This window comes from Manacus vitellinus, unplaced genomic scaffold (assembly GCF_001715985.3).
Source record: "Manacus vitellinus isolate BGI_N305 unplaced genomic scaffold, ASM171598v3 scaffold_66_pilon, whole genome shotgun sequence".
NCBI classification, from domain to species: domain Eukaryota; kingdom Metazoa; phylum Chordata; class Aves; order Passeriformes; family Pipridae; genus Manacus; species Manacus vitellinus.
The window spans coordinates 2,915,723-2,939,430 of NW_021940729.1; the positions used below are offsets into that span (position 1 = coordinate 2,915,723).

The 23,708-nt window shown below is 36.1% G+C and overlaps 1 protein-coding gene across 1 annotated transcript; it reads right to left on the minus strand.

The window, feature by feature from the left end:
- Positions 1 to 937: 937 nt before the first annotated feature.
- ARFGAP3 (ADP ribosylation factor GTPase activating protein 3) lies at positions 938 to 23,490 on the minus strand. The gene is made up of 16 exons (XM_018083681.2): positions 23,364 to 23,490; positions 22,626 to 22,744; positions 21,649 to 21,721; positions 18,289 to 18,420; positions 17,042 to 17,128; positions 15,748 to 15,829; positions 15,301 to 15,357; positions 14,658 to 14,704; positions 12,467 to 12,612; positions 9,849 to 9,974; positions 9,269 to 9,391; positions 6,877 to 7,011; positions 5,755 to 5,878; positions 4,682 to 4,772; positions 2,952 to 3,073; positions 938 to 2,284 (listed from the first exon to the last, which is right to left on the minus strand). Exons 3-16 carry the CDS (start codon positions 21,673 to 21,675, stop codon positions 2,267 to 2,269), a joined length of 1,317 nt encoding a protein of 438 aa, XP_017939170.1. The 5' UTR covers positions 21,676 to 21,721; positions 22,626 to 22,744; positions 23,364 to 23,490; the 3' UTR covers positions 938 to 2,266.
- Positions 23,491 to 23,708: the final 218 nt, after the last annotated feature.

The following is a 23,708-nucleotide window of genomic DNA, read 5'->3' on the forward strand; positions in this document are numbered from 1 at the left end:
TATAAGTGGATTTTAAAAGCAGCAACCCCTCCCTCCTTTGTCCCTTGTCCCTTTCCCTTTCTCTCTAGCACCCTTGTTTACACATTCCTTAACCTCTTACCCCATTCTATGCTCCCTATATCACTCATACCCTTGAATACAGCAGAAATGTTTAGTCTTTTGTCAAGGCAAGGCCTAGATTGTTAGCAGAACAGCATATCAGGGCCTAAACCACAGAATACGGTCAAGAATGAGGTAACTACGTACCCCTTGTGCTCTGTTGAAGATGGGATGAACAGAGGGTCCCAAAACCCCCAGACCCATTTCTCAGGGGGTGGACCCTGGGGCGGACCAGAGTAAAGGCCACAGGGTGGACACATCTGGGATTGGATGGATGGTGTTATAAAATGTAACATCTCAGGCACGGCTGCTGCTCGAGCCTTGTAACATCTTAGCCTTGGCAAAATAAACCCTTTCTTTTCTCACCCATAATTAACTGCTCCTGGAGATTTTTTTCAGCACTTAAATCCCACGGCAACGCCACACACAATTATTTCCCTGTAGGTGATGCCACACAAGAAACCAGGAGAGGGAACAGGAACAGAACTACACCTTGCTAGACTTCCCTGCTGTTAATTTAAGCATCTGCATCCATCCACAAATATCATCCATCGATCTAAAATAAAATAAATATCTATATTTATAAATAAAATAAAAATCTAAATATGCAGCTTAGTCACTGGAGTAGCAGTTCTGCAAGTCACTGGATGCAGTTGGTGTATCACAACTCCAAAAATCAGACCACTTATCACTTGTTTTAGATTTACTACTGTGTGTACACTTAAATGAGGAAGACTGAAACCCAAAAATCATTACCTATAGTTAGTGAAAACCAAAGCAGATGAGTATATTTTCTTGTTATATTACCGAAATCATCTCTATAGGGTGGGAAAGGAAGTAACAAAGCAAGTCTTTTATTGTAAAGCTCTACAGTTAAGAAGAACAAATACTCATACTGCTCTAAAAAAGAAAGATAATTTTTGATTAATAAATTTAATTAATAAATCTAAACCCAATAGGTACAAGAGAAAATTACCAGAACTTAGAGTTAAATATGAGGCAGTTAGAAATTAAAACCTAAGTACAGCTACACTCTTAACTGGATTTCAACATAGTATTTTTCAGTTCAGTAGCTTATAATCTGCCCCAGCCTTAGTGTTTTGATATCTTAATCACTAAAACAATTTAATAAGAAAGCTACTTTCACTAACTGAAATTAAAGGCTAATTTTACCAGACAATTGTACAGACAAAATACAGATGGCAGTACTTAAAAAGCTGGAGACTGGTGTCCATACATAGAAATTTAATTTAATTTTTATCAATTGTTTTTATTAGACATCAGCAGTTTACAAATTTGAATTAAGAAACAAAATTACAGAATAGAATTACCTTGAATTTATTGTTGCTTGTGAGGGTTTTTTTCTTTAAAGGTAATACTAAGTTTTATGCAGGATGTCATCAGCAATAAATTCTAGACTGTCTAAAACACAGCCCCACTATTTCCTCATACAATAATTGATAATTTATCAAAAATCTAAGATTGTTCTAAACATTTTTAACAAGTATTTCATTACCTACTCTATTAGGCCCTTTATATATTTCAAGGGGTTTTTTTTTCAATTTTGTACACAATACAGATTTTTCAAAAGCACTTAAGGATCTTATATTGCAATTTTTTTGTAACTTTCAAAACTAGGAATAAATAGATTGTTCCCATAACAAGATGAAATCCACTATTCAGTAACATTTTGACTTCTCCATACTTCATATCCAAGCATACAACTTTCTAGCTGGAATATTGTTTTAAAACACTAATTCCCCACCATTTTAATGCACATCAATTCACGATGGAAGCTTCTACTTCCTGGTAAGCACAGGTTTAACCTAAGTGTATATTTTGCTACAGTCTACTAGATACCACCTCAGCATTTGAGTTCATCCCTCTTCCCCTTTCCTGCCTCACAGACAAAACCAGCAATAAAATAAAGCTTCCAACATCTACAATAAGGTTGTTAAGAAACAAAGACTGTAAAGGAGGGGAAAAAATAAAAAACTTATGCAATGTAACAAGTTGCTGCAAAATTTCTGCTCTGTTAAGATGAAACAGCAGTAGAAGAGGCTGAGCCAGAAAGCTGCACAAAGAAACAAAACATCATCAGTCTTAAGGCCACCTTCATTTCAATCAGCAATGGGGTCACTTGTGGGTCTGAAGAGAAATCTTTAGGTTATGAACCATATCGATCCTAGAAAAGTAAAAAAAAAAAACCAGACGTGAGCTTGTTTTCCACTGAATGAAATCAGTTTTACTTCCATTTGCAAAACAAACAGCAGCTTAATTCTTAAAGAAAATTCACCAGTGCTTTCAAGAACTAGAGTTTAGGATTAAACTTAGGATACTCAGCCTGATTTCAAGAACCAATGCCCTCCTATAGGAAATACCAAGTGACGGGAGCACCAAGAATTTGTACAATCCTGAGGCCAGGATGTCTTAGTTTTGTGCACAAACATTCAAAGGTATTACTTTTTAATCAAATTAATTAAAGAGCTAATACAGGAGCTGGGCTGGATGGTCACTGAAGCTCCCTTCCAACTAAACTACTCCATTCCCAGCTAGGAACAAATATTACTTTAAAAATAAAGTGACGGCAAGTCTCTTCCATGATGGAATTTTTGTTTTAATTGGAAGAAAGACAAGAAAGATATTCTAATGAAGGTGACCTAACAGATCCAACTTATTGCTAAAAAAAATAAAGATCTGCTGTCTACTATGACAGGTCTACAAAGCTCAAAACCAAATTCATTCCTTTCTGCCTGAAAATAATTCAACAGCAGGATTCACGATAATAAATCCCTACAAAAAGCCTTTAACTTTTGTAGTGATGGTTAATATATTGTACCATTTTTGCTCACCTGTATAGATGTCATAACCCCATTAGCAAGTACAGAAAGTTTTCCAGCCACTGATTTCACTCCTTCTTTAAACTGAGCTATATCAGGAGCTGAAGGCAAGACACTTGTAATATTGTAGCTTCCTAAAAGGAGAAACACACACAAACAAAAACCCAAAATTTTATATTAATAAATTATTTGTTTTTCTTTCTGAAGTATAATATATGACCAGGAGCACTTAAACATAGATCTCCAATGTCTTAAATCCGTATTATTTTTTATTTTTTTCCCCAGTTTTTCTTAATTCCACCCACAGTGGAACCTTCTACACTTTGTATTCCCAGCTGAGCGATTGATGTTTGGATAACAGATGATTTATGCTGCACTTCCAACCTGTGACAATGTTGTCTTGTATCCTGAACAGCTGTTATTCCCTTGCAACCTAAAGATGGATGTGACTCAGTGGTGGCTGAAGCGATGAATCCTACTTGTGTTCATGCACAGGGATGATTTCCATGCTGTGTATACACATATATTTTGCATTACTGCATCTGAGGCTTAGAAAATTCTACAGAAATTACAGTAAATGTAAGTTAGGTTTTTAATTTCCACTGTCAAAAGACAGGTTTTGGGGCAGAGGGGTGTAACAGAAAGACATGTAGGAAAGGAAGGTTCTGTACATTGAATATAGCATGAATTTATAATGAATAATTCCTGCTGTATTTTTTTCTCACTATTATTAAAGAGCAGGTAACAACCTGCAAAATTCAATAGAATTTTATTCTTTATAATATAACTTCACATTTGCTTTAAATATTTATATATATTTAAATACTTTATTGAAATATTTGGGTTACATGCCAGTCAAAGAGTAAGTAACCTCTTGCAGGCAGGGGTTTTTCAGCCTACCTTTAGGTATCTCCATTTCTCCACAAGTTTAAAAATTCACAAACACCATTTCTTCACTTCTACACCTCTTGTAAGCCCATGTTGCAAATGCTCTTTCAAGTGGCTAAAGCAAGTTACTGTGATTTCTGCTTTAAATCTCTTTTCCTCCTTAATTTCTTTTTCACATTTCAAATTACTAAACCCCAGTTTTGCTTAAGTAACTGGTAACAGGAATTATTTCTCTATTTAATACAATAGCCACTGTATTAAAAAACTTGCTTTCAAGGGATCAAAACTAAACAGTCACGTTTTGGGGTTTTTTTTCCCCTCTAACTCTTACAAAGTAAAATCAGATGCTGTGAACTGTTTTTTCAGTCTATTCTAATAATTACTCACAGATTTCAAGTTCTTCAGTAATTCTTTTTCCCCCCTGTTTCTTCACAAGTTAAGGAATGAAACTCAACTGCTCAAACCAATAAAATCTTCCAGTATTTCCTACCTTTTCTATTTCACATTATTGCACTTTGTTGGAATTGTTATTGTTGGAAAAAACAACAATTAGAATCCTTTCTAATTTGATGAACTATAGTCTCTAATGTGAGGGGTTCCAACAAATCATTGAAACAGACAAGCCAATTGAAAAATTTCCTTAATAATGTGGCAAGACCAGTGTTAGAAGCAAATATCCTGATGAGTGGATGTGCCATGCAACAGATTACATGGGAATTCTAAAGCCATAACATGCTAGTTATGATTTTTCTTAGATCCAACATTCTCATGACAACTAATAAGTTACTTATGGTAACTTACCAAAAAACCCTACTTGATAGTCAAATATTACTTTTCATTTGTTCAATATGTACCTGTTGGTTGTTTCTTCTGATCTTCAAACAAGTCAGCTGAACTTATGGATGTGCTTCCAGAAAGCCTTTCTAGTCGAACCCTTGCTTCGTACTTGGAAAGAATGGAGAATAAAAGGTATTTTAACTACATGCTCTCACCTTCTGAGGTTGTTTCAGATAATTCAAGAGATTACAGACAGAGTTTTAGAACATACAAATCCAGCTGAAGTTGACCATGCAGAAGGTTGTCCCTATTTCATGGTTTTCACATCACACTGAGTTTGTCATCAACTCATTTCTGAGTTATCAAAGAGTGACATTTACCATTGCAATACCAACTCACTGTTAGTAACCCTAAAATTTCTAAAAAAACTATCCAACTAATAAAAACAACACCTAAAAAACATCAAATGGAGTGAGTGGGTAGGAGAAGGAGAAAGCACTGCAGTTAACACCATGCTGACCCTTCTAATCACTTTAAAGCCAACTTTTTCCAAGTTCCCTGGGAATGGTAATTCTATTTTTTACATTACTCTTTACACTATTCATTTGAAATAGATCTTTTGACATGATCTCTCACCTCCAAAATACAATATAGTATTAATCTGGTTTTTATTTCTAGGCTGATTTAACTGCTGAACAATTTATTTACTTATCTATTTATTTACAGTTCCTTGCAACAAACAGAGAGCAGGTAGATATTTTACCAGTGGTTTGTTGACATCACTTTGCGTATTTAGAGCAAATTAATGAAGCAGATTCTATCAAAAATAAGAGTGCTGAATCATAGTCTATAATTTCAATCAGATAAGAAGAATGATGGAGGTTTGGTCCCACAAGCAACTGCAATTCCTTAAAATTAATACTAAATGATCAGTTAACAGAAATCTGTACATTTCTATAAAAAATATTAAAATGGACATAATTCTATAAGCTTACTAATTCTACCAATTTTGACTATTTATATATAATATAAATATATTCTCTGTATACAAGAATAAAACTTTATACAAGAAAGAAACTTGATAGAGAATCTTCTCTTTATAGTCAAAGAATATTATTACATTCAAAAATACTTATCCCTGCTTTCTTACATCAGCCTGATCTTGCCTTCCAAAATACATGTCTGATGAAATTGCTTTTACATTGCCAAATTTTTTTTGGGCCTCATCTGTGTTTGAAGGTGGTTCATATTCAGGTTTACGCCGAGATGCAGGTCTAAAAGAAAAATAAACTGAATTAGTGAGTGTAACTTTGGTTACAACATGTCAGAATGCAACAAATCAAAATTTGATGACACTTTTACAAGACAGTGTTTCAAATTCATTAATCTTGTATCTTTATTTTCAGAGTTCATTTCAAAAGTAAGCTAAATTACATGAACAAGAACAGAATACTTCTGCAACACCTCAAAAAAACCCAAACAATGTCAGTGAAATTCAGATTTAAATGCAATAGCACAAAACAGATTAAGCATCCTTCCACCTCAAACATTCAGCACTTGCCCATTTTTTTTGTTGTTTTAAAGGCACTCGAATAAGGAAGAAATAGTGTTATTATGGACATGAACACCTATTTGTGTAATATGCATCACTGGTCCACCCTTTATCAAACAACAGAACCAACTTTTAGTTAAGTGCACAAAACCCTGTATTTTACAGGTAAATGAAAAATATGGTTTTAACTCAGAAGAACAGATGCAGAAAACACCAGCCAAGCACACAACCCCTCACATTCTTCTATTTTCTACTTGGTTAAAGATAAAAACACAGTTGTCAGAGAAGAAAGACATTTTTTATCATCAAAACAATCAGACCTGTTGTTTTTAAGTGCCTCCAGTACCTCCATCCTCAGAGCTGGGCACCTACAGTTTCATTCAATTGATAACTAGGTTTTCTTTGGTTCATTACACAATAAACAAAGCAAGTATGTGCTCAGAACAAGGCAAATATTTGAGTTTCTCTCCACATCTTTTGTCTACTTTTTTTTTTTTGGTTGAAAGGCTTTGGAATTTTATCTCCAGTACATATACATTGTACGGCACTGAGCAAAACAGCCAGTGCTTAAAATGTCAATAAGAAATTCAGCCTCAGGGTCCCTCAAGTAAAGTTATGGCCAAATCTTCCTGCTACAAACTGACAAAAATCCCAGTAATATGACCAGGACTTAACTCACATTAACAAACTTGGGCTTTGTGCACAAAAATATTGGTATACCTGTCTGAAAATCCTGTGCTTTTTGAAGTTAGCATTATATCAGTGTCTCTACTGTTTTCTTTCTTCCAAAAAGAATCTGAGTTGTCATCCCATTTAGAGAAAGTGCTGCTCCTCAAATCTGAAGAATCATAGTACCTAGAATAAAAGAAGGGCAAAAAACCTTTTGAAAAGTGGGGATTATATTTATTGATTATTATAATAATTATATTGCTATAGTAAGTGGTATGTTTTCAGCAAAATGATAGTTGTCAGTGAATAATATGGATTTCATAATCCTGGTTAGTACAGTTGAATCCAATGGCTCAGAACAGTAAGGAAAGACCTTGTTGCTGGTTCTGTGTATTTTTTTAATCCAAATATTAATTATCTTTGAGTTTTGTAACACGTTCTATTAAAACAATGCTAAAAATGTACTTCTTAATTTTAAGAAGACAATCTTCTCTTGCATATCAGAACTGCAGGGAAAACACTAAACAGAAAAAAAGGATAAAAAATGAAGCATGTTTGTCAGTTCTAGTACATTATCTTGATCTTTCCTCCTCTTGATTATCTGCACACATCTAAGCATATATGGGAAATACTTGAGGAAAAAAAATCACCAAAAAATATTAAAATGCCAAAGATTTGTGCTTGAGAAAATTTGCTTAAAGTTTGGATATGACCAGGATACTAATGAACTTCTACAAAAAGCAGCAGTCCCTCTCCTGACAGACAAAAGGGAACCACAGCAATCTCTCTAAATTCCACGTCAAGGTGTAATAACAGCCAAGGTGTTTATATGGATGTGAAGCTTTCCAGTCTCACAGTGGCCATCAAAAACATGGCATTGGGCAGGAGCTGATGAATAAAATTAACTTAACTTTGAATAAAATAATTTATTTTCTCTATCCTTCCCTCTCACATTTTTGTAACGTTGCAAAAATATTTCTTCAGTATTTGGGGTGGGGGAGAGAAAGAAAAAGTGCATTTAGGAGAAAATAAAATTTTATATTGTTACATTAATAAAGGTTTTATTAACAGTAGCAAAAAGAAAAATCATAATCTAAGTATTTTCAGATGCTCCAATTACATACCTAAACCTTGAGACATTTAATGTGCTTAATTTACAGATACTTCTCAGCACTCTAATATCCAGTATGATTATTTTGCTTTTGTGCATATGCTACAAAGATATTAAAATTACTGTGCTTCTATTTCAAATTCACAGCTTGAAATAAATAATAATAACCTTAACAAGCCCAAATCTGACTTTATACTTGAAAGAGAATGAACTTGTATAGCAACTCCAATTAGATTCTACTATTGCTATAGTAGAAGAGCAGGGAACAACTAAGTTAAAATTTATCTTCTAATTGTTGAAGCAAAACACATTACAAGCCTTTTCTATAATTTATCCTTTGCCTTCTATGAAGAATTTGAGAGCAGTGACAGTTGTGGTCCAGGAACAAACAGGGACGCAATGAAATGCAACGTTTTATTTTACAAGATTGCTGCCAGTTTACTTGGGACCACATTTGCATTTCTGCTGCTACTGATGACACTACAAAGCACTGACGCAAAAGTCTTTGTGCTTTTATTTGCCTGCCCCCAAGTAATTAGATACAATTTTTCATGTTTCTGTGTCACTGATCCAATAAAGGCAGTTCATAAAAGCAATACCTTTTCATATCTCTCAGTCCAGAAACAGCTGTTTCATTGCAACTAGTGACTGTAGGACTAATTATTTCTCTCCTCCCTCCCAACAGCAGTATTTGATAATCGGTACTGCATTCATACTCTGATAAAATATTTTTCAGTTATTTTTTGCTTACATTTTATGTCCAGATGCACTTAAGTCTATCAAATAAGACTGCAGACAATACACCCAACACACACCACCTCAAAAATATTGAAGTTTTTGCATTTTACATGTGTTCAGACAAAAGAGTAATGCAACTGTAGCATATCTAATATCACACTCTAATACCTGTTTCATTTTAAACTGGAAGTTGAAGACAGTACCACAAGAAATGAATAAATAACAAAAAGAGAACGAACACAAGTCATTCTGATAGGATTTGGAATACAGCAAATAAAAGCTTACACTGTCAATTGTGTGTGCAACTAGAAACTAGACCCTGGACAAGACAAAACTTATAAACACTAAGTTCAGACTACCTTCTCCTCATAAAAACTAACTTTTCTTCTTTATAAATACATCTGTCAGTAGGTAAAGCCAACTTCTCACAATTTTTCTGATTCAGATGTCCCCTAATAATGTGCTGCATGTGTACACAGGTTCCTTCTGTGTACCTTCTGCTTTGAACTGAGGCTTCCAATATATTGTGTATATTTGACTTTGTACCCTGCCTATACCTCTACACCCATTCAAAATAAAAAGCTCATACAATACCTTGAACTAGGAGAGAAATAGGAGTCTTCCACATCATCAGTGTACCTTTTCTTGGGCTTTGCAATTACAGGTGTCTCCTGCTCTATTGTTTGCATATCTGAGGTGACTGAGTGAGAAATGCCACTGGGGACAGGAAGAAAACAAGTATGTCAAGAGATAACAAAGCTCACACCCTAAAAGAAAAAAAGAAATGAAAGCCCAAATCTAGTTTCTGAACGTTACCCATAAAGCCCAAGCTCTACAAACAGTTAAGAAAGAGGAGGGATTAAACCAAATAAAGAAAAGCCTTGGAAAACTGTAGCTCTCTGAAGCAGTGACTCAACTTCTGAACACAACGCCCATTCCGACAGCTGGGAAACACAATTTAGGTGAACCTCTGTCTGGCAGGTTAGAACTTAAATCTACCAGAAGCTTCCCCTTGACAAATACTTTATAGTATATAAAGAATATCATTCTTTAATGATATTAAATTTCCACAACATGCTCCAATAGAGCTTTTTTTTCATTTCCTGAGTAAAATAAAGGATAACTGCACAAAGCCAGAGAGAATTTTAAATACAGTTTATTGACCTTCACATACCTTCTGTTGCTGCCCAATCCCATGCCAAGCCTTTCCAATTCAGCTTTCTTCTTACCAGAGAAATTTAAGTTTTCTTCTCTTGCTTTAATATCAAGATCTCTGTAGGCCAACCTTAAAGATGACACACTAAAACAAAACATACAGTTAAGATAGAAATGTAAAATCCTACACTGAACAACCAACCCCCTAATATTGGTAGAAAATTACCCATATATATTGTAGTACTGTATTTTCTATGCTCTGTAGTTACTGAAAATATTAATTATTTTCATTGTGCCTCATCTGTGTTTGAAGATGGTTTGTATTCAGGCTTTTTCAGGTTATTCATTATTAATTGGATTAAATTCCAACTATAAGGATGGAAGAAAGCCAGGAGAGAGGATGGTCTAAGCAGCACCCCACTCTGTGTATGAGGGACGCGGTCTTTTTCAGAACAAATGTGAACTGCTGAAGTTCAGGACACAGTTTTGCATCACCATTAAGTCAACATGAATGAGTCTTTTTTTCCACAGTCCTAAATCTATATGATACCAAATAATTGCCAAAATTATCCAACTCTAAAATATTACTGTCCTGTGGTATTCATGATATAAGACAATAATGTCTTCCCCTAAGCCACAGCTACATCTCCATCCCTCACCTCTAAACAAAATCTTTCTAATCTTGATTACAGAATTGCTGAAATACTGCTTACATTTCATTTTTTAGGTCAAAAGGGATACAAATTTTATTGATTTTAATGAGCAACTCAGCAATATTTTAATTCTTAAGTCCTGACTGGCATGAAGTCCAAGTGAACTATCAGAAGAAAGGTGAATGAGATTTAGGACGCTCCTGGTAGATGTGCTCTAAGCAGGAAGGAAGTACTTAAGCCTGAAATTGCTTGTCATTTTCCATCCATTTTGTGTAGGAGTAGGAATGAAAAAAAAAAAACATAACAATAAAAGTTGGTTACAAACCAGGATGCACCTGCAGAATAACTTTTGAAACCAATAAAATCAGGAAGATATATCTTCAGAGCACAGAGTTATGTTCAAGGATGTTTCAAATCAATTCTTACAGCTTAGGACCAACTGTTACACAGAAAATTGAAAATGTTCTAAAATTCAGCTTTAAACTGCAACTGGTAAAATCTACCCAGCACTTCAAGCAGAAAGATTAGCAGCCCTTCTTAAGAAATCTGTTCCAAGAACATCCAAATCTGATTTGCTGTTGATTAAAACAAATAGGGACACTAATCAAATTTTTTAAAGCCATGTCATTCTCTTGTCAGTGCACAACAGATAATAAAGAAACTGTGTACCAATTATAAAATCACATTTAAAGTTTCAAGTCTCAGAACGTTTTCTCCTAAACATCAGACTACAAAAGCATCACTTCCATTCCTGCTGCGTAACATTAAATTAATTTAATAAAGCTCATTACTCAAGCTTTTAAAATTAAAACCACCACACAAATTAGTTGGAAGCAAATGTATTCTTAGAAGTATTCCCCTTTCTTTCATTCATCTCTGCAGTTAAAATTCCCACGGGTTAATCTCAAGGGAAATCCAGTTATCTTGTCTCCACTGGGATTGGATCCATAAATTGAAGTGTATGTGTATCCCTCGTGTTTACAGACATTTTTAGAGGGTTTTGGCCACTGCCGAAAGGCTGCAATAACCTCAAATAAAACTGAATTATATGATTAAACACAGTATCCTTAAAGAATAATAATAATAAACAATAGTGGACAATCCTTTTTCTGGTTATTTAGTAGTCACTGCTGAGTCTCTCTACCGATAGTTTTTGGCAATCACTGAGAAACATGACAGTCATTAAAATACTTCAGGAAAAACAAATTACTCTCTTGTGACTCATATTTTTGGATGAAAACAAAACATCAATTTCTGCAAATACAACATAAAAGTGAACAAAAGGAGTAGGGAGGAGATGATAGACCAAAGACCTTGGTCATGAGCTCCAAGTGATCCTGTAATTATGTAATAATTCAGATAACTTCTTAACAATAGGACTGATTCTCTAGCACTTAAGAGAGCATGTTAAGCTTTTTAACTCTAAAAGTGTACACTAACCAGCTATTTAGTAGTCTAATTTTGGTGACAACTAATAAAATATTAAAACCCAAAAACAGGTAGTAGAGAAATGTGGAAAGAACCAGGAACAGCACCTTCTGAGCTTTAGGGCTGAGTATTTATTAATTAAGGTGGACTAACCGGTTTGAGGCCTCAGACAAAATTATTCAAAGGGTTTGGTGAAAATGAAGGCAGTTTCAGTCTAAAACATAAATTTAACATATTTTAGACTTAGTTCACATGTGTATCAGTAGACTGTCTCCTTATTTTATTTGTTAAGTAAGAAGAATACTAAGGTTGTTTTTAAGGATAGCACTGGACTATATCTACAGTAAATCATCGACTGTAGAAATATATAATTAATGGCCAAAAAAAGGCAATGGGAGAATTACTGTTTGGCTCATGTTATCCACATCTGCTGGGTTTTTTTTAAAGTAAGAACAGAAAGTTTATTTACATAAGTTAATCTATGGTAGTATTTAAAATGTTGTTAATTACCTCATCAAATCAGGCTTCATTGTTTTACCATTTAATTCATACTTACAGTGGCTCTTCCTTCTCAGTTTTCTTGCTGCTGTGAGGATCCTCTTGATCCTTCATTTTATCTACAGCTTGTGCTTGTTTTTCAATCTCATTAAAGCTTTGGCTGCTCACTTTTTGGGCCCCCAAACCACCTTTTTTGGCACCAAGCTGGAATTATTGAAAAACAAAGAAAACCCAGAAGTCCCAATATTATAATTCAAACAATCACTTTGACTGACTTAACAGCAAACACCACACTCTGTTTGGGAGCATATGCAGACAGCAAGGAAAATTTGGAGGGAGAAAATACTTTTTTTCCATGTTTTGATCCTAAACATGCTGTTTCTACTATCTCTGACAGGTTTGTTTTGTTGTATAAGAATAACATAATAAAATTTGTTGCAATGGAACCACTTGGTGTTTAAATCAATTCAATCACAATTTACATTTAGAGTGGCAAAGATTCCTGAATTAATTCTCACTGGTCAGTGCTAGTGTGTAATCTCAAATATTGATTTATTCATATTTTTAATAAACATGTACATGGGTATTGACTGATTTGTGGTAGGAGAGCAATGCACAAGTTTTGTGTATATGTGATTAATCTTTACATGCGAGACAGCATTTCAAACTTCTTTTAGATAAACACATCAGATGAGAGGCTCCATTCTGCACTATTTTTAAAAATAATTCTATTTTTAGTTCATATTCCTTCAATATAGGAATATATATATTCTTTCTTTTTGATGAAAAGATTTAAAACTCACTTAATAGTATAAATATGGATACAATCATGGTGATTCAAATGGTGGCACAGTGCTCAAACTGCTGTTCTGAGTCTCTTGTGTGTTTAATTCCTAACCTGCAACACTGTAGCAACATTAAGTTTCACAATGCAATTAAATATCTTAACTTTTTAATGCTTTAAACTCTTCATGGAAAAGCTCTGGCCTATTTCCACATAGTTAGGCTCTGACACTACAGTTCACAGACTGTACATGAACCTGTGAACCCACAGGGGAACATACCTGCAGATACCACTTGGAATAAAAAATTCCTCTTGTGTGTCAGGGCCCTCTAGTGGAAGCACAAAATCATAGGACAATCTAAATTAACCTGCTCCAATAAACCTTCAAAATCTTTTGTCCTACAATAGTCCAGACTTAAAAGGAGTGACTCCCTGTAACATACTGTCACCCTAATAGGTTATTTTCTTTAGTCTCAAGAGCCATACATTCAAAACCTACTTTTTCCTGGCTAACTTGAGCTGTCTTCCTCAGTTTTCATGTTCCTTGAACCATCATTTTGAGACACTCCACTCTCTTCATGCCTTTTTACAGAAACCAGATGCTTAAGAAAGAGCTAAGACCCAGAAGTCTTAGCTAAGACCCATCCAGAAACAAGTCTGTAAACTGTCTTTAAAATTGAACTAAATGCAGCTGCATAAACAACTTTGTTTATAGCTTATATATATATATATAAAATTTTTATCGATATCTTATATAACTTTCCTATATTTATCCATACTGCTGTGTGGTGTGAGATGAGGACTCCTCCAGAAATACAGACCTGAATGTCTCAAGCTCATCTTGCACTGACAGATCATACCCCATGCATATTTAGCCACTAAAAAATGCTACTGGAACTCCCTCTGTTCTCAGGCTTTGCTACAAAAAGATCTCAGTGCCAACTACCCAAGATGAAAGCCTGAAGCAGCCCTGAAAACAACTATTAGCAAGGGAGAAGAAAGGTTATAGGGCATCAGAGGAGTTGCAGGGACAACAGCAGTGAAAAGAACTAAAAGGGGATACAGACTTTGACTTTTTCATTTTCCTTATTTTTTTTTAAAGTATCACCTGCTGTTTAGGTAGAGACACCACAAAGAAAATGTCACTCCATTCACTGAGCTAAACATACATGTAAACAGAATTTATCTGAGGTCAGAAACAACCCACAGAGCTGAAGCACTCTACCACATAATAACAATATCCTGTTAGACAAGTTATCTTAACAATAATCCATTTTCAAACAGGCAGTTGGCTGTTTTGACAGAGAAACCACTTCTAATTCCATTATACTTTCATAAATTGGTAGCAACACAAGTAGTGTTTGGTGCTAACTTACATGGTACATTGCCATATATTGTAACATACGTGTTTCCATAGATGTATAATCCAGTTAAAAATACTCATTGTTTATAATATAACACTTACCCCTTTCTTAGTTTGATTTGGCTTCTTTTTTATGAAGGTGGTATTCTCTGCAAGGATTAAATGGACATTATTTAATTTATTAATTCCAGAACTGCAGAAAAACTGGTTTGAGCTGAAATGGGACAAAGACTCTTCACGTAAGACAGAACTTGTGATGTTCAAAGCAACCAAGAAAAGCACTTGTTTTATGAGAACATGTGTTAAAGGTACAAATGAGAAAACCAGGAGGTGTAGGCAGTTTTTACTAGTTTCCAGCTCTAAAGAAAAACAACCCCAAACCCAACCACGTGAATATAAAAACAGTGGTGAAGATCATATTGAGTTATCCCCAGACACCACTTTTCTACTACCCCTGTGCTGCTGAGAATCATTCTGCTGCTACTCATTCTCAGCAACCTGCTTCTGCAGGATGATCCTCAAAATGTCAAGTCACTTATGTATTTTATTCTATTCTACTTCCATCAGCTTTTTTTACTGTACTTACAGTATGATAAACTCTTCGGTGTTAAGCGTAAGACCCTGGACACTAAAGATACTGTATTATCAATACAAGATTTTTCCAGTCTAAATTTTTATTTTCTGTACAAATGGATATTTAAGTGCACTATACTTGTTGCTCTCTTGTGCTGCTTGCAGTCATTACCTAATGCAGGTTGTGGAGATGTGCTAAGGCAATCAACATTTGGCCCATGTTCTGCTCCTAAAATATAAGGAATAACAAGGGTAAGAATATCAGAAGGCTCTTCAGAATGCCCAAAGTACCAAAACACAACTCACTGTACTCAAGGAACTGCTTGGCAGACGCAGCATAAAATGTTATTTCCATCACACCTTTACCAGTTACTAAGAGAGCAGAGATTCATCTGAAGTCTTTTGACTCAAATTTTGATTTGGATTTCTAGAAAACATTATTAAAGGAAGATGTAATCCCACACAATCAAGCATAACCCTTCTGTAAAATCCTTCCTCTCCAAAATCCTTGTGTTATTAGCATGGTTAGGTTGTTGAACTATTAAAGCAGGGTAAAAAGAGTCTAAACAAGAGACTACCAGAAATATGCAAGTTATTGTTGACAAAGAATCAGTCATACCTGCACTGGATTCTGGAGTATTTTCTGAAGTTTTCTGTTGGAGGGAAACTGCTTCTGGTGACATCCACTCTGTGTTCTTTGCCTTGAAAAAAATCTCAAAATGAAAAGTGCACAGAAAATAGAATATAGCAAATAAACAGGAGCACTGAGCTCAAAGACTGCCTAAGTAAGCATCACTTATTTATTAATATTGGATTCTTATGATTACAGCTTTTAGGATTTAAACCTGTAGTCAGAAGGGTAATTATTAAAATGACAAGAAATGCTTACCTCTATTAAAAGCAAGCAGGTTTCAACCCAGTCCTGAGCATGTTTATTTCCCCTCTCAGGAATTTCAGTATGTTTACCATCCAAAAAACAATCTGCATTTTAAATGTGCTTTATGTGTTGCATGCTGGATGACTGATTTACATATATCACCAAGCATTCTCCCCACTCGAAGCTCTTGCCTTTCTAGTTTTCCTAACACTTAATTTTTGATTGTGAGCAGTTTTCTCAAGTCTTCCTGAGGAGTCCTCCCACTTCCTTGAGACACATTCTCCTCAACAGGCAGGTTTGTGACCGGGTCACAATATCAGCTCCATGATCACACTTGTGTTTTAGTTGTGCACACACTGTATTAGAAAGCAATTATGCTACAAGACTTACTGTTGTTGCAATATTTAGGAATATCAGGGGTATTAATAACTTAATTGTTCTAAGCTGAAGATCAAAATCACTGAGGTTGTTTTTACTGGTATTTTTTAAATTCCAGACTCAATTTTGAGTCTCTGAAACATCAATCTCTGAAATAAATACACATCAATCTATCACCCTAAAGGAGATAGGATCAAATAAACAAAACCCCACACTGGCAACAGCCTTCAGAAAGTTACTTTAACATCTTCCAAGAGGCTGTAACTATTCTGGAGGAAGAAAAAAGGCTTCTGCTTAACAAGTGTTTAAAGAACTGTTACACTTCACTGATTAAAAACCAAACTTATCACACAGTATATTGAAATCAGAGCACTTCCAAGCAAATAATACTGAGTCCAAGTGGAATTCCATGCCTACAAAAAAATAGAGAGTTTCATTCCACATTTAGCTACTACTTGTGTCATTCTAAACTATCGTATGAGAAAGTGGTTCACATCCAGAAAGAATTCTGAGACCCACAGAAGGAAAAGCAGATAAATGTTCTCACTGTCCTACCTTTTCTCTATCAGGTTCTCTTTCAGTTTTAATCTTCCCCATAGAGCAGAGGTAACCAAAGGGTTTAGAAAGCAAACGAGAATTAAATCCAGGTCATCTATACCTTGGGAGTAACTTGGGATGCAAAAAAGTCTTCCTCCTCTTTGTTTTGAGGTGATGTAGGTGGTATTCCACATTCATCTGTCCACAGCTGAAATGAAGAGACAGAATTTTACAGCATAAGTGCATTAATATATTTTTTATCAAATGCATTAATCTTAAAACAATTCTTTTCAGGTTAAAAACTTATTGATTTTTTTTTCTTCATACATAATTTTTCCTTACAAATTCATTCAACATATAACATTCCTTTTTTTATTCAATTCATCCATATTTTGTGTGTTCCTTGTGCATCAGCTCACAGCTTTGAGCAATGCCTGATCTCAGGGCAGCCTGGAGGCCCCACAGTGCCACAGGACAGGACTATAAACTACAATGTATATATAAACTGTAAACTTAAGTTTGCAGTACACAACGAAAAACATATATTTTTCAAATAATTAATATCAAACAATTGGATGGAATACGTAATTGAAGCAAGATAATCACAGTTGCTCAGAGTGTCATCTGGGAAACTTACCACCCACTTCCATCCACTTAAATACATAAAGTATACTATATTTACTTGACAACATTTTACATCTAAAGCTGTTATATTAAGTAAAAAAAATATTCTCCAAAGTTAGTGATGTGAACTCTGTTGTCTATAGCATGAATAATACAGAATTATTGTAATCCATTAAATTTCATGTTATCTGATGCACAGAGGAAAAAAACCAAGCTTTCTTGCTTTTCTTTTAATTCCCACTCATCTGATCAACTTCAAATGAATCAGTCAGGAACTTTAACAACCTGACTTAAACAATCCAAACACGCTTTCTGAGCATGAAGAAGAGAAGTGTTGTCAAACTTACTGAGCACCTCAGCAAACCAGTTCTGGATACTTTGTTAGTAACTTCTTCCTCTCAGCAACCTACCAACGTTTTGACAGCTTCCATGAACTCTTTCAGCATTTTTAATGGAGAACAGCCAGTTCAGGACATAAATGACTTGCTTATTTTCAAATATTATTTTTGTAGGGGGAAAACCCCCCAAAAATACACATTTACATGTCCAAAAAAAATCCCACTTAAATCACAAATATTCTGTAGGTAATTCCATTAGAATTTTACAAGCTGTACTTCTCTAATAATTCTGTTTCGGATAAAACCAAAACCACCACATAGTTAATGGAGAAATGACCACAGAGAATTAGAAACCTAAAGTGACTCTGGCAGGAGAAATCCCAAAGACAGGACACACACTACTCACATCAGTGCCGTGCTTTCTGGTGGCCTGTGTTGCAAGAGATTTAATCTTCTCCTTGTAAAGCTGAGCACCACGACTGTTGTACTTGGCATTGGTGTCATTTGTTGTGCAGCCATGTTGATGGAAAAAGGCAGACTGGGAAGCAGAACACAGGGAATGTGAGGAGAAACAGGTTTAAAACTAATACCATTTAACATGCAGATGTATCACGACGTGGAAAAATGCTCTGCTCCTCTACCTAAATTTAATCTTTTAAATTACGAAGTACAAGCTCCAAAACACAAATAAAACTCTACTCTGGCAACCTCTTTACATATAAATAAAACAACAGAAAAAACCCAAATACATGGTATATATGTATTTATATATTTAAAAGTATATACAATATCATATATGAAGAATCCTAGTTCTGAAATTAAGTGATAAAGTGAAAGGAAGAGGGGAAAATTGATTGCCAATACCTGTGCTTCACAGGACATTCCTGATATTTTAAAAGGCATTCCTTGGCTAGAGAAAACAATGTATGTTCAGTGGCATCAAAATGAAAATACAAAAACGGTCTTCCTCCAAAAAAGTGTGTTTATTAACATATATATGTAGGTATACATATATTTATAGGCTTGTGTATTTATATATAAAATGAATAAATTAAGCTTGTGCATTTCTGCATTTAATTATATGAACCTATTAACTTGATACTCAGAAAGGTTTTTTAGAAATCCTAGTTCCATTGCAGAGATTTAATCTGAAAACAAAAGGAACTAAGGACACTTTGGATTTTTTAGCAATCTGATACACAGCAGGAAGGCCAGGACTGCTGTTATCCAGGATTCAGCTTCATGAGGCAATTATATATATAAATAATTTGTATTCTATAAGTACTTCTAGCCAATAGTTAGTAAAACCAGGATTTTTAGTGCAATTAAAAGAAATTGTTAATTTTACTTTAAATGTCCAGACAATTTACTAATCTGGTCTTTCCAGTTTCAGATACTAATCTTACTTAATCCAAAACAGGCAATGGAGAGTGTGAGGTATTTGAAGGGTGGCTCTGGGTATATTGCACCTCTTGGTACAATGGCAGGAAACAGTAACATCCAATCAGGAAGACAAACACTCCCAAAATTAAATAATAACTGTTTATTGTTATTCTTCTGCTCACAGGCTTTCTAAGGTTAACTGAAACACTTCTCAAACTTTGCCATCTCTTTTTTTCCAGCTGCCTTAAATCCTCTGCATAGTAAAATTTATATAGTTTAACCAAAGCTTTTAAGCATTTGGTTAAAAAAGAAAGTATTCTTAATGCAAAATCTCCCTCTTCTCATTTAAAACTGTGGGTTTTGTGTACTAAGTGGCATAAGAGAAACTCAGCAAGTAAATTCCTGTAACAGGATAATTAATATAGAAAGGAATAACTTAGAAAGGACGGGCTGAATAAAAAGAGGGAGAAGACACCATGCAGCTCTAAGTTAGAGACACTGACCTGCTGAATCCCTAATTCAAAGAAAAATATTTAACTGAAATACGCAAAAGTGGAAAATAAATAATAATGATCCTGAACCCATCATTTTTTGTATGTAAATATGAAAAAAAATAAACAAACCCAACAGAATATTAAAGGGTTAGACTTCAGGAAAGTTTTTTAAAGAAACTACATTAAAGACAAAGCACAAATGAAGGAAGATAAAGGATAAGCACTCAGGGAATTAGAAGAAAAGCAGAGATCACTTATGGAAGTTGCAAGTTCCCACACTGGGTGGGCAACTTAGGGAAGCAACCTCAGTTATTGGGGTCAACCTTTGAAAAAACATGGGAAAACAGGCAAGAATCCCAGAGAGTTGACAAAGGAAAACACCCCTTTTTAAAAAGGAGACTGAGAACAGCTGTGTCATAGTTTGAAATTGGCCCCCCCAGGAGTCGGGGGCTCAGAGGTGATTGGGTGCCAGGGCAGTGTTCCCTGGAGAGCCAGTCACTGTCTATGTTGTTCGCTTCTGCTAAAAATCATAATATACAGAGCCACCGGAAGCTGTTGGCAGTTCTCTGTTGGTGTCTGCTGCGTGTGGGTGGAGAAGGCCAGGGGGTGGCTGGGCTCCTTCTTTCCCCCTCCGGGGGGAGAGGGGAGCCCTGCGGCCCCCCAACTCTGCCTAGGACAGAGTTAGAGGCAGCATTTAGAGTGAGTGTTTGTGAGGGACGCAACTCACAGCACCTGAGATAAGAGGAGAGAGGCAGGCCTTGCAGCCAAGCCCTCTTCCCCACCCCACCCCCCCCTTTCTGCAGTTAAACTGTGGAGGGGGGCCTTTTCTTTCCCTCCGCTGTAAAGTGGAGGAGAGGCTCAGCACTGGAGCAGAGCCGAAGTGGACGGGCTAAATATAGCTCAGAGCCACAGAAAGCAATCCCAGGCGAAACTGGAGACGGACCGAAGAGAGAGGCCCGGAGGATGTCTCTGCCGTGATCTAAATGGAGGACAGCCAAAAACCTGGAGGAGGAATCAACATTCCAGGACGCATAGGTTGATAAGCTACACTGCAGCAGCCTACAAACCGAGGTATGAGACTGAGAAAGATCATACAGCAGAAATGACACAGACTGAGGAGAAAGGACTCAAAGCTACTTTCTTGGACTTCGTGAGGAAGGAAGGACTTCCGCAAACAGCTGAAGATTGGTTAGGGAGTGTTCAGGGCCCAGAACACTCCCACGAGAGAAAGACTGCGTTACCCAGCAGCCTTGAAAGGCTCTTCCTGGACTAAAAGGACTAAAAGGACTGATAGAAGTGTAATACTATATGTATATAGTTGCCTTTAGTTTGTATAGTATTTATTTGTGTAAATAAATATATACTGTATATACTTCCCCTTCCCCCTATAGAAGCCTCTGGCCTGAAAGTTGGGATCTATCTCCGGAGTGTTGGGATAAATTCTGGGAAAGGGTGGGGGAAGCCTGGAAATTGGATTTTGGATTTTTAATGTGGCTCAAACTGCCACAAGCTGTCAAAATAACTTCACTTTATAAACATGTTGTGTAACCAATTTATTTGTAAGCACATGAAAAAAAAGTGACAGCCAATATGAATTGGCCAAAACTAAAACAAAGAATCTGATCTGGCCTTTCTGGTGATTTTCATTGAAGAATCATAAGAAAAAATAAAACATTTGCAGATTATACCGAGATGGGAAAGCTGCAAAAAGTACAAGGATGAAATTAGCATTCAAAGGAATTTTTAAAAAACAAGGGGATGGGGAGTGTAAGGAAGAAAATAGATTGGAAAAATAAAAATCTCTCCAGGATGGGAGACAATAAGGACAGACAACAACTTCCAAGCCTACCAAGCTTCAATATGCAAAGCAAATACTCAGGAGTACATACAGCATTTGCATTTCCTCCAACCTGCATGCACCTCAGCTGGAACCAAGACCAATTGGAATCCAGTTCTGTGGATCTAAACAGAAGGAAATCTTTTTAATGTTATCTCCAAAGCCATTTAAATTCTAATTTTTTTTGCAAAGTGTTTCTCTCCCCTCCTTTTTTTTTTTGTAACATGAAAAACACGCATTTATAGAAAAAAAAAATCTGTGACAATACGTGATGTGCAAAACAAATTAATAAAGCCATGTAGAACTGCAAGTTTTTCAAACTGTCACAGCTTGAAAGAAAATGCACCCTCTGGCTGACAGGTTTTCCCTTTTTAAAAGCACCAACAAGGTACATTTCCAGGAATCACATGCAATGACAAAATGACAATTGGAATGTCACAGCACAACAAAAATTTGGGGCTCAGTATGAGAATACTGGGATCATTAGGAATGGATTCTTGAGAGGCCTCCTGTAACACTCTTGTACACAGTAAAAAGGCAGTAGAGGAAGAATTTTGGCTGATGGAAAATGTCTGGTTTTACCTTCAATCCATTCTTGGATGCACTGCTCTCACTCACATCAAGCAGAACCTCACATTTCAAATATGCAGTTATTTATCAGACCAAAAAGGCCCAAAGGAGCAGCAGTGAGGACACTCGCCTGAAACAGGACAAGCTCAGGGTGCAGATTTACTGCACCAAGGGATTGACTGAGCTAAACCAAGTGTAAAGAATCACAGAATAACAGAATAGTTTGGGTTGGAAGGGCCCAGAACTCAGGTGACACCACAATGAACAACTTCAGGAAGCAAAGATGGCAAAACCTAACACAATTCCCATCAGATACGTCAAAGCCAACGCAAACACTAAAAAGGTTTGAATAGGAAGCTGAGGGAAGAACTGGCTTTCCTCTCTGAGCATGTGCCTGAACAAACAAACAAAATCGTTAAAAGGTGCAATTTTTGCTGTAAGAACATCCAAACTGCTTACCTAATGAAACTCAGATGAACCCCAAGGGATCGATGGGTCCCTGAACAATCAATGCACAGAAACACTCCATAGGTTATGCTGGCCCAGCTCGGGTTCTTTGCTCCACAGTCAAAACACACCTTGGAGAAAATAAAGATCAGTGACAGGACTTGAGCACAACCAGGTCTTATAGTTGTATTATAGGTCATTCCAACACCCCTGCAGTGATGGAACTTAATTAACTCACCCTCACAGATTTTGTTGACATGACAACTCCATGCTATCCCAATTTTATAAATACCAAGAGGAGTTCCATAATCTGCCCACATGACTGCGTGCCTTCTCTATTTCCAATTCCAACCAGTGTACACAGTTTGGGAAATCAGGTCAGAGAACCCACATCAATCTAGTTCAAACACAGGTTTAACTCAGCACTTTCACCACTACTAAAATGTTCCAGAAACATTTCCCCAGGGCAGGCTCTGCTCATGACACACCAGGGCAGGTATCAGCAGTGCTAATGACATCATTATCTACTTTCCTATAGAGAAACCTTGACCTTTAGGGCCAGCCAGGCAAATCCAGCCGTGTGAAGGAAGCCTCCACTCCGTGCAGGGCTTATCCCACCTCCCTCTGTCAGACATTGGGATAATTCATCACACACGTCCTGCCACATCAGCCTTTGACTGTCCATGACATGCTGGTTAAAAATAAATCAGGTCCACAATTACTTCACAGACAAACCCACGTATTTCTTACCCTCTGCCACCATGGCAGACCTCCAAGATTCAGCCAAACCTACAGGAGGTGTGTCTGTCTACATCTCACACACTTTACAGGTCTGCACACCACGACTTTCAAGTCCTTTTCCAGCTGTTCTGAGTTTTGTGCTTCTCTGGCCCAGGAAAGCAAGAACCAAAAAAATTATCTGATATAAATCAGCTTTCAAATGCAGGGAAGAATACAAGTTTAAATGGAAACAGCTATTCCTAGTTAATGTCATGTGCACACATCTACTCCTATATGACATCACTTCATTATCTGACCAATGCTTTTACAGTGGTATTTGTCAAGGCTGCAAAGAAGTACCTCCACAATAAAAGC